Source organism: Apaloderma vittatum, unplaced genomic scaffold (genome assembly GCF_000703405.1).
Source record: "Apaloderma vittatum isolate BGI_N311 unplaced genomic scaffold, ASM70340v1 scaffold10415, whole genome shotgun sequence".
Classification (NCBI taxonomy): Eukaryota; Metazoa; Chordata; class Aves; order Trogoniformes; family Trogonidae; genus Apaloderma; species Apaloderma vittatum.
Genome location: NW_009715488.1, coordinates 1 through 10,118, shown reverse-complemented (window position 1 = coordinate 10,118; position 10,118 = coordinate 1). Strand labels below are relative to the sequence as shown.

Here is a 10,118-nt window from a genome sequence, read left to right as displayed (position 1 = left end):
GAAGTTTCACATCAAGATCCAGTGTCTTTTCCAAAGGTGTACAGCCACAGGGCACCAGACTGCAAGCTCCAGGGCTTGTTGTGTGGCTCCCTTAACTTCCTAATTGTACAATTTCAGATAATGCAGGTTGGGGATGATCAGGATCCAGCTCTGTAACAACAGCATCTTCTCTTTCTTCATGTGTCCTCCCAAAGGACATGTTTTGAAAGCTCCTTGTATGCAGCTGTTGAAATTAATCACAGAGGAGGCTCTGCGCAGAGGAAATTCCACCATCTCCTCCTAAGCTGATCCCAGTGACACCTACACTGGGCAGGACATCACAAGGTGAACCAGGGCAGAAGGGCACAACGTGATACCCACTGACCAGGCCCTTCTCCTCTTTTCAGTCTCCAGCCAGCATGAAGTCGGTGCTGCAGGCAGGCTGGCTGCTCACAGTGGCTGTTGGGAATACCCTTGTGCTCGTTGTTGCACAGGCTGCACCAATGGCACAGGTATGGTTTGATTCTTAAAACAGAGGTAAATGCTTTAAAAGGATGTCCGTGTCCTAGAGGCACAGCCCCAGGCTCTGTGTTGCCCTCGGCAGTGTTGCCCCCTGGAGCAACGGCTCTCCCTAAGCCTGCCAGCGGCAACAAATAATCGTGACCTGCACTGCGGTAATGCTGCTGGAGCTCAGCTCTAGGCAAGCAGGCTGTACTTGGGCCTGGAGCCTGGACACGATGCCAGTCACGCGTTGCAGTTGCTTACGGAAAGCAGCTTGCTTTTGTCCAGCTAGCCCTGTGGGCAGGCAGCCCCCTCAAAAATCTAGTTTGGGACTCCTTCGGGGCCAGCTGCCTGTGGCACCCCAAGATGTTGGGCTTGCGTGGGGAGGTTGTGGTGCAGAGCTTGTTTAATGCAGGCTATCAGAGAGCTGGGGTGATGGCATGAAGGCGTGACACGGGACTTGTTTCTGGCTAACATGAAACTGTCTCTCCCAAAGACATCTTGTGGGCAAAAAGGCCAGGCAGATATGTTCCAGTCATGACAGATTTGTGAGAAAAGATTTAATGAAACTAGCCCAACGTAACTGATTTATTTCAACATATATCACATATTCATAATTACATTATGTGTACATGAGTTTAGCAGAGAACAGGATCAGGAAGTTTCTATCTTGTGAGCAGTCTCAGAAGCTAAAAAGGAATTTTTGCCCAGCTCTTTAAAAAGTGCTTGGAAGTGCGAAGAAATCCTCTGGACTGAGAGTCTGGGGTCCCCTGACCTGCTGTTCTTTTTTCTTTCCTAGTGGGCTGAATTTGTCTTGTTCACTGTTCTACTCTTTGCTGTGTGCATTATTTTCTCCATCATGGGATATTTCTATGTCAGTGTGGATCCAGAGGACCTAGAAGAAAAGGAAGAGAAGAGAGAGACCTCAAGCAGAGGAAATGTGATTAGTCTTGTTACTCAGAAAACAAAGCTCTAACACATGGATTGGGATTTTTTTTTTTTTTAACTCAGTAGATCGGAGGGTAAAAAAAGCGTGGGGACAGCGTTGTTGTATTTTGTAGCATTGCAGTCTTTATTACTCAGAATGTAGCCACCTTCTAAATGGGACCAAATAGCCCTCTATAAAAACAATGGGAGTCCTGAAATCAGAGCAAAACTCCCTGGGAAATCAGCTTTGGTATTAAAAGACCTTATAAGTAAATATAGTGTAATTTAAAACCTGCCCGTCCTTTTAAGCATGGAATGCTTTTACATGATTTTGTTTTAAACACGTGTTTAGGGCAGCAGGTAGGAAGGGTGAAAGGAATGCCATAGGACAGCAAAATTTGGAGATGATGGGAGAAAAGAAAGAAAAGCCAATATTGGAATTAAAGAAGAATAGATGTTACTGACAGAATAATTTTTAATGCTATCATCAAGGACTGGAAGTGTTAGACACAATCCCAAAGGACTTCATCATGTAACTCTCCTTACGAGTATTTCACCCCATTATTGCATGTTATGAATGACTCTGATTTACGACTTGCTCTTCCAGGCTCAGAAGTAATAACAGGGAGTTAAATTCTGCAGGCTAAAATAGTCCCAAAACACTACTGAGGAAGATATGCATGCTACCATTTCTCTGACACACACTTTTTTTTCGTAGAAATTTTTTAGCAACTGATAGTGTTCTTTGATTAGATGTGATTAGAGAATTGGTTTACACTTTTTTATTGCAGAAATCAAGGCAATTATTTGCCACCTTCCTATATATTAAGCCTTTTTTCAGCATTTCCTTTTACAGAACCTGCCACTGCAGGTTAGGATATGGCTGATTTCTTATCTCATGCTTCAGTTAATCTTCACCAGGAGACACAGTGCAGCAGTTTCTATAAAATTCCAGGCATCCTGCAGTGAGTTGAACACGGATGCACTTTATCAATTTTTTTCAGTCTACAAGGAGACACCATGGCATAGAGGATTTTTGGTTTTTTCCCCTGTTTTTGTGTTTCTCCACCAAACTTTGGATATAGTTATTTTATCAGAATTGTCTGATCTTCCTGGCATTTGTGAAGCTGAAATTCATGTTCTGCATAGAAGTAATTCAACCATTGCCGATCTAGTGAGACTCCTGAGAGAATCTCTGCCTTTCTCCGTTGCTCCAAGGCTGCAGTTGTAACAGGTATGGCCTAATTTACCACAAGGTTGTCAATAGGACCTTCAGGTTCTCTTCCATCTTTCAACCTTAGGTGATCGATGATGCTTTGATTCAGAAGATCATGAAATACATGTTTAATTTAATTCCTGTTCAGAACAGTACTAGGGAATATGCTTAGCTTAACACCTCTGCTACATTAAAAAGCCAGATTATGTTTGTGCCTCCTGGAGTAAGGCTGAGCAGACCCTACTTTTTGGTTTATAACTGGAAGACTCACAGCCTCAGATTGTTTACTTTGCTTTCTGTTGTAAGTGGTTACGAACTTCCACCGCTAGTTCTGCATAAGCTCCTGCCTGCTGTGAAATAGCATCTGGGTCTTGTGCCAGAGGGGGACCGCGGTCTCAGATAGACTACAAGAGGCTGCGGGAGTGCACACAGAAACATTTAATGTGGTTCAGTCGATGCAGAGCCATTTATTAAGCTGTAGTGGCTGGATCCAGGCAGCTGAACCCTGCAACTCAGTGGAGAATGAAGGGCATTGAAAGCCATCTATTAGGTCATCTGGCCTGCTTCTCAGAAGCCAAATGAGGATTATTCCCTCTGCTCCTTTCTGTTATTGTTCTCCTGCCGTGATTATTTGTGTGAGTTCTTTCTCCTCCAGGCATTGTTGTTTTCCTAATCCTGTTTTATATGATACACTGTGAATCAGCTCAGAGGGTGCTGAATCATTCTGCTATGATGCTGTTTGACCGGCTTCCAATTTGAAGCACTAATAGAAAGCATTTCTTCCTGCCCCCTGCAAACAAAACAAAAATCCCCAAACTGAAGGAATGGACAGGCTCCAGTAGCACTGAACAAACACAATTTAGAATTATTGGAGCGTTTAATTTTTTATAAGCCTTGAATTTGGAAGTGTGTTGGGGTTCGAGGGCATATGTGGTGAAGAGACAATTGAAAATTATTGGAGCACTTTCCTCTAGAAGCACTTGGTACGTTGCAGCTCAGAGTGGCGTGAGGGAAAGCAAGGTGTCCAGAGGACATGATCTTTAAGACTACATATGCTCAAGAACCTCTTGGGTTTTTTTGTTTTATTTCCTTACTGGCTGTACTACCAGAAGCTGTCACACACTCTGAGCTTAATTTAAAGGAATCATTCCAAACTCATAAAAGACACATTTAGGATGTCATCTGTATCTGCTTTTTAGACTCCTGATGCCAAATTGCCCCTTTCCAAACATCTCTGTGTTCCAAACCACCACCATAATGCTGGGGGGAGAAAAATTGCAATTCACAGTTGAGAAGGTTATGAACAGGAAGACAATGCTATAAATAAAGTGCTAACATGAGGCTGGGGGCTGCCCCTGCAGCCCCCCTGGGGAATCAAGGGAGTGTGAGGCTCTGTTCACATTTTTCTTCCAGCTGACACAGTTACTTCTTCCCGCCTGCTCATCATCAGCTACTGGAAGCTTTGTCCTCCTCCGATCTGCCTGCTTGGTTGCTGGTATGATCCTTCCCCAGCATTTCAGCTGCAGTTTTAAAGCTTTGCTAATTGGACCCATTTATTTGAAATGCACCGGCAGTTTGGAGAGATTTCCATGGGGTGTGCTGACAACCAGCCAGGATCAGGCTGGGGGCTGTAAGGAAGAGCTGCCCCTGCTCTATCAGGTGGCAAAATAGCGCACTCAGCATAGCACTTCTCCAGTTTTAGAGCCACAACTCCATCCTTGGAGCCCTTCATCACATCCAAATATACTCAAGACTAGATTGAAGATTTAAGGCCTGATTCTGTGGAGCATTGAGGTCTCTGGGTTTTTCTTCAATACAGCCAGCTCAGAGCTGGGGCCATGCACAGCTCTTAACACCCAATTTTAGAATAATAATCCTTATTCCTCCTAATTCTTTGATTTATGATCAGAGGGAGAAGCCAAAATAGTTATAGTATATGTAAGGCTATTGTGAATCTCTACAGAGAAATAGCAGCTGACTGCCTGTCCAGCTTCGCCTGTCATTGAAGGGAGTCTAAACTGTTGGTGGAGTTTAGCTGGGAGCAGCTTAGGGAAAGCTCACACTAGCTGTTGTGGAGGGTGACCTACAGAAATGATAATGTCCAGCTAAGGGACAGTAATGGGCTGGTAGGGATCTGTAGGTAAACTGCTGCAGGAGTCTCTATAGAGATTGCAGGGGTTTGGCTTTACTGTGGAAGTATGTGTATTTATCTGTTTTTCTGAAGGATGCTTTCTGATATGATAAAGATTTTTTGTGCAGCAAACTTCCTTTCAGTTGCACTGGCTCTTACTTGTGCTGGCTCCACACATTTTTCTCCTTAGTGGGTTGTAAGTGTGGCCAGTGTTATTTCCAGCTTTGCATGAGATAAGCGTAAAAATGAGTTTTCAAACTCAGCAAAACAGCTTCTTGGCTGTTCCTTAAACTTACCTCTTCTTTCTGAGGCAGTCAGATGCCTGCAGGTAACAAGCTGCTCTGTGCAGCTCAAGGGGCTCGCATCTCGCTCCTTTCTTCTCCCTTTCCTCATGACCCCACCATTTTAAAAGATTAGTTTTGGAGGATTCCAGAAGATGAGCCCTGGAAGAACTGCGTGGAACTGGCTTGGATGCAGCTGGTGTGTGCTGTCAGCACTGGCTGGAAGGCAGGAGCCTGGCCAGGCACAGCAGCTGGTTTGTCTCCGGAGACCCAAGCGGGGCTGGGCAAGGTAGCCTGGGGCAGGGCTTGCCCTGGTGGAAGACATGGCTTTCCTGAGCAGGGATCTGGATGTGAGTTTTGTTGTGAAAGTAACGTGTGAGTGGAACAAAAAGTTTTCACTGGCCTTGGCTCTGGCCTGAGGTGCTGCTCAAGGAGGCTGGAGACCGACGGGCAGGGAGGAAAAAAGTCTGTTTGGTCAAGTTCTTCCCAACTCCTTCATGAACAGCTGAAATTTCTCACATTGAATTAACTGGAGAGAGGAGATGGGAGAAAGTGGGAATCTCAGATGATTAAACAGTCAATGGCTTCAGACCTTTCAGAAAAGCACTCTCCTAACTGGTGGTGAAGGGCCATTGGGGAGTTAGTCACCCATAGCTTGAAAACAGATCGTTGTTAGAGAGTACTGCAACAACCAGCAAACAGACCTGCATTGGTGAGTCTGCCGAGACTGGAGGAGGTGGCAGCTGTGCTCCTGGCGATGCCACCACCATCCATGGAAGCCACCACCTTCACTTCTCCTTGGGGCAGAAAAAATAGATGGAGGTGTATTACAGGTGGGAGTAGCACAGGAGGGAGAGCTACAGGTAGAGGTGGTTAATGAGCAGTTTTAGCCAGGGTCATATACAGAGGAATAATCTCCTCTTTTTCTCTGTGTTGAATTTCTTTGCCTAGCTACAAGAAACACTTTCTAGCACCAGCAGCTTAAACTTGGACATTCAGCTCTATGGCAAATACCACAGCTGCTGAATTTCAGATGGTACCAGACTCTGCATTTCATTATCACTACATTTGTTATTGTGAAATAATTTAAAACTGGCATTTAAAATCTGTTTCTGGTCCCAGATGTTGACAGATCTGGCCAGGATTTTACAGGTTGATAGCTGGATTTACACTAGTCTTTCATGTTAACATGTGTGACAAACCTGTTGTGTACAAGCAGGTGTTGCGGGGCCTTTGGATTTCCCCAGAAATTTAAAAAAAAACAAAATCCCCAGTGAAGCTGGCTAAGCATCAACTGCTTACGTCTCAGAACTGCCCACATGCTTTGTAAAGCAGGGACCCTCATTCATCTCTTGTGAAGCACTTCCTAGAAAGACAAAAATGGGTGATGCTATTAAACATTTTGCCTTGAGAAGGGCTTATGCTGCATTATAAAAATTGCACAAAGGAAAATAATTGCTTTGCTCCTTCCTCGCCATCTCAGGCCATCAACAAGGAACAAAACAAGTTGTTTCTTAGTAAGCTTTGAGTCAAGGAGCTTCTCAAGGTCTTTTCATGCTGTGTTTTACCAGCAGATCAGCATTAGCCTGTCTCTAGTACCTGCAGATCGGAACATTGCCAGGATGCAGAGCAGCCACACTGCAGGTTCCCACTGTCAGCTGATCAGCTCTGATCTCTTCATGTTTCATGAACAGTTTTAGTAGTTATGCTGCAAGGCTCAGTTAGAATTGGTCCAAATTTAGGCTGAAAGTAAGGACCCAAGAGAACTGTAACCAACAAGATAAACAGCAAAACTCTTTAAAAAACTGCTAAAACACTGGTTTAGTGCTTAATTAAACTTTTAATATGCTTGCAGAAAGTAAAAACCTAAACCAGAAGGTAGCCAGTCTTTCAGAGCAATGAGGAGCCGCAGTTGGAATCCAGCAGCGTGGCAACCGGCAGCAAAGATGAAGGCACAAAAATCAAGCAAACATCACTTTTTAGATTTTTTTTTTTCATTGCATATGTTGTTCAGTCTGCTTGGCCTGTCCTGTTGAATCTATATGTTTGCGTAAGGAAAAGAATCTGAACTGACTTGTGGAAGACATGTACCCTTCCCAAGCTGCAGCTTGTTTTCCCTCTGGTTGCAGACTCCCAAGTTAGCTCCAAATAACTCCCTTCGCTAGCAGCAGCCCCCTCAGTCCCACATGCTGATCTTCCCTCCTCAGAAGTCGCTCAGCCTTCTCCCTGATGGCTTTGCCAGCCCTCAGCATCTTGCTTATTCCTCCTCTCATGCAGCCTCTCTGCTTCTTGGGGGTTGTTCTGGGTAATGCTGTCCACTTTCCCGCAGCCAGAAAAGCTTCTCACCCATAGGATTACTGTGTCTGGGCAGAAATCACACAGAGCCAAATAGCCATGTGATAAAAGGGCACCTTCCCTGGCTTACTATGGCTTCTTGTCACAGCCTTGTATGACCCGATGCATCTTCTGTAGGCAAATCAGTTCAGAAGCCCTGGAAGGATCCAGCATCTCCATGTGTGTGCCCCTTCTATCTATCCTGTGCCCACAGTCAGCCCTTGTGTTGTGCCGTGTCAAGCTGTAGGGACTTCTGGACCAAAACACTACTATTACCTTTTGATAAGTCTCTGGTAACTGGCTTCTCCCAGAGCTCACTGTGTTATGTGCCCACCCACAAGGGAAGGTTCTTTGAGTGGAAATGAATTTGATTTCTCTGAGCTCTGACTCTACCCAAATCTGCTTGGAGCTACTTACAGCCTTTGTTCAGGCTCCTTCTCTGTCTAACCTTTGCATCAAAACACTCTCCAAGCAGGCCTTCATGCTGTCCTCACCAAAGACAGAAACCTCTCAAAAGTGCCGTGCCAATATGGGTGTTTCCTGCTCAAGTTAGAGGTGAAGCAGGCCAGAAGGATTTCAGCAGGTACCAGGAGCTGCTGTTTTTCAAAAAAAGTGAGCTGCTGTCAGTCACGGTGGCTCCCCACGTGTGAGACCATGCAGTACATCTCCTGCTGTGCCTTGAGCTCAGCAGAACAAAAGCCAGTGGATGCTCAGATGCCTCTCCAGGGGCTGCAGTTCCTAGGTCCCAGCACTGGCCAACCCAGCTGTGTGCCATTCGTGGCCCGTCAGCACCAGCTTTGCTTCCTAACACTTTGTACAGCCCCAAACGTGCAGAGCAAAGAGAAAAAAGTTCCTTCTTTCCATAGAGGATATTTAATTTGCTTTTCCCCCATCCTTTCTCATTCACAGCCAGTGTCATTAGCTGCTCTGTCATTTCAGGGCTGGCCAAGGGGGATGCATGGTCCCCCAATGACATCACTGCCTTAGATTGAGGGCAGGTCAGGGCTCTCCCACTGCCCACCAACGAGAGCCTTCCTGGAAGCTCTTCTCAACATGAGGTCACCCAAGTCTTCAGAAAGCACATCCCTTATGAGACCAAGGAGTTAGCATGTTTTAAACCAGCCAGTCCCTTCACAGGGATTAGCCAGCCTGGGCAATGTTTGCATATCACCCTTTGCTCTCTGTTGAGTGTGACTTTACTTTTGGGGCTAAAGTAATTAGTTTTCTTTCCTTTTCACCTGCTAAGGTTGTCCTGAGCACCTGTACTCTCTGTGAAAAAATAAATAAATGGCCCTGCCTGTTTGCAAGCAGATGGTCCATCCATCTTCTACCAAAACTTTGACAGTGCTGTGAAGAGCCTCTCTGCACTAACGATGCCAGTATAATCCTTCACATCCCTACCAGAGGACTTCCCTGGCCCTTTGCACCATGCTGGTTAAAAACAAAGGACTTGTGCTCCATTTCTCACAGCCCACAGCACTCCTCTAGCTGTAATGCAGGCTCTGAGTTCCCTCTTCTGTTTGAGCTGAAAACAAAAGCCATTTAGTGCTTCAGAACCAGCTGTTTTTTGTCTAGTAAAGTTCTTTTTTTTTGCATTTTTTCACTGTGTTCATATCCATCACCTACAGCTATGGAGTGAAACACTGCTCCAGTCTTCTGCCAAATCTCACTTCTCCAGAGGAGATTGGGCTTTTAGCTATCTATAAAAACCTTATCTTCAGTGCATTTAGTCCTAATGCTGTTCATTGTTCAGCATCCCTTTAAGCCAGGGATTTGTGCTCCTTTGGGTTTTCACTGCTGTCTGCTCAGCCGGTTTTACTGGGGCTCACCGACCTACTAGGCTGAAAAGGAGCAGAGAAGTCATCCAGAGGTTTTAAAAGATACACCTAGTCTGAACCTCCTCAGTTCTGAAAATCTTAAACCCTTTTTCAGTTGATTAGGAGAAGAGTAGGCGTGTCTCTGTGTAAAGGTCTGCTCTCATGGTTAGAGCACCCTGCTCTGGCTGGGAGGGGATGCTGCTGGGTCAGAGCAGCTCTGCCCTCTCTGGCACTGTGCTCCTGCTTTTCCTGCACTGGATTCATCAGCTCTGGTCCTCTCCTTGGTGGGTCTCTCGCAGCAGTGATATTCACTCTGAGGCAGCTGTTGCTTCCAACAATTTGTTTGACTGGTCTGATGATGTTACGTGTGGTGACACCCATCAAGGGGTTTATTTTGTCTCTTCGGTCTCCACTGTTCTTCCAGGTTTCTGCTGTGGTGTCTCTTGATTCAGACTGTCAAGCTTTTGCCAATTTTGTCTTCCTCATCATGACTTCCCATTATCAGTGCTGTGCCTGGAGTCCAAGTGCCCTTCACGCCACAGATCTGCAAGCTAAGTAAACCTAGCAAATCATTAGGGCAGATGTTGACCGCTCCTGTCTCCATCAAAGACTGGGATTAAATTAGATCCCTTTGATAAACTGAGCTGATGGGCCAATTTGGATTGCACATGTGATATTATGAGCCTCACGAGGCTTATGATTAAAAGGCATGAGAGAATGCAATTATTTAGAGAGCTACCAGGAGATTGCTGTAACTCACTAGTCACTTCCTCATGTGAACAAAAGAAGAGCCCAATTCTGCAGGGGGGCAAGCAGCTCCTGGGAGGTGTCTGCAAGCATCTAATTGCTGGGGGAGGCGAGAGTCACGTTTGTCTCCAGTGGGTTTTGATGTGTGTGATGATACTGTGTCGTGGTTTGACCCTGGCCGGCAG

General features: G+C 45.5%; 1 protein-coding gene across 1 annotated transcript in view; it reads left to right on the top strand.

Annotated features, from left to right (window-relative positions):
- The window catches only part of SLC15A2 (solute carrier family 15 (oligopeptide transporter), member 2), a 39,106-nt gene extending 37,650 nt beyond the window's left edge, over positions 1–1,456 (top strand). Inside the window, exons 21-22 of the mRNA XM_009869171.1 lie at positions 387–491; positions 1,280–1,456. Of these exons, the coding sequence (XP_009867473.1) occupies positions 387–491; positions 1,280–1,456 (282 nt within the window). The remainder of the gene's footprint in view (positions 1–386; positions 492–1,279) is intronic.
- Positions 1,457–10,118: the final 8,662 nt, after the last annotated feature.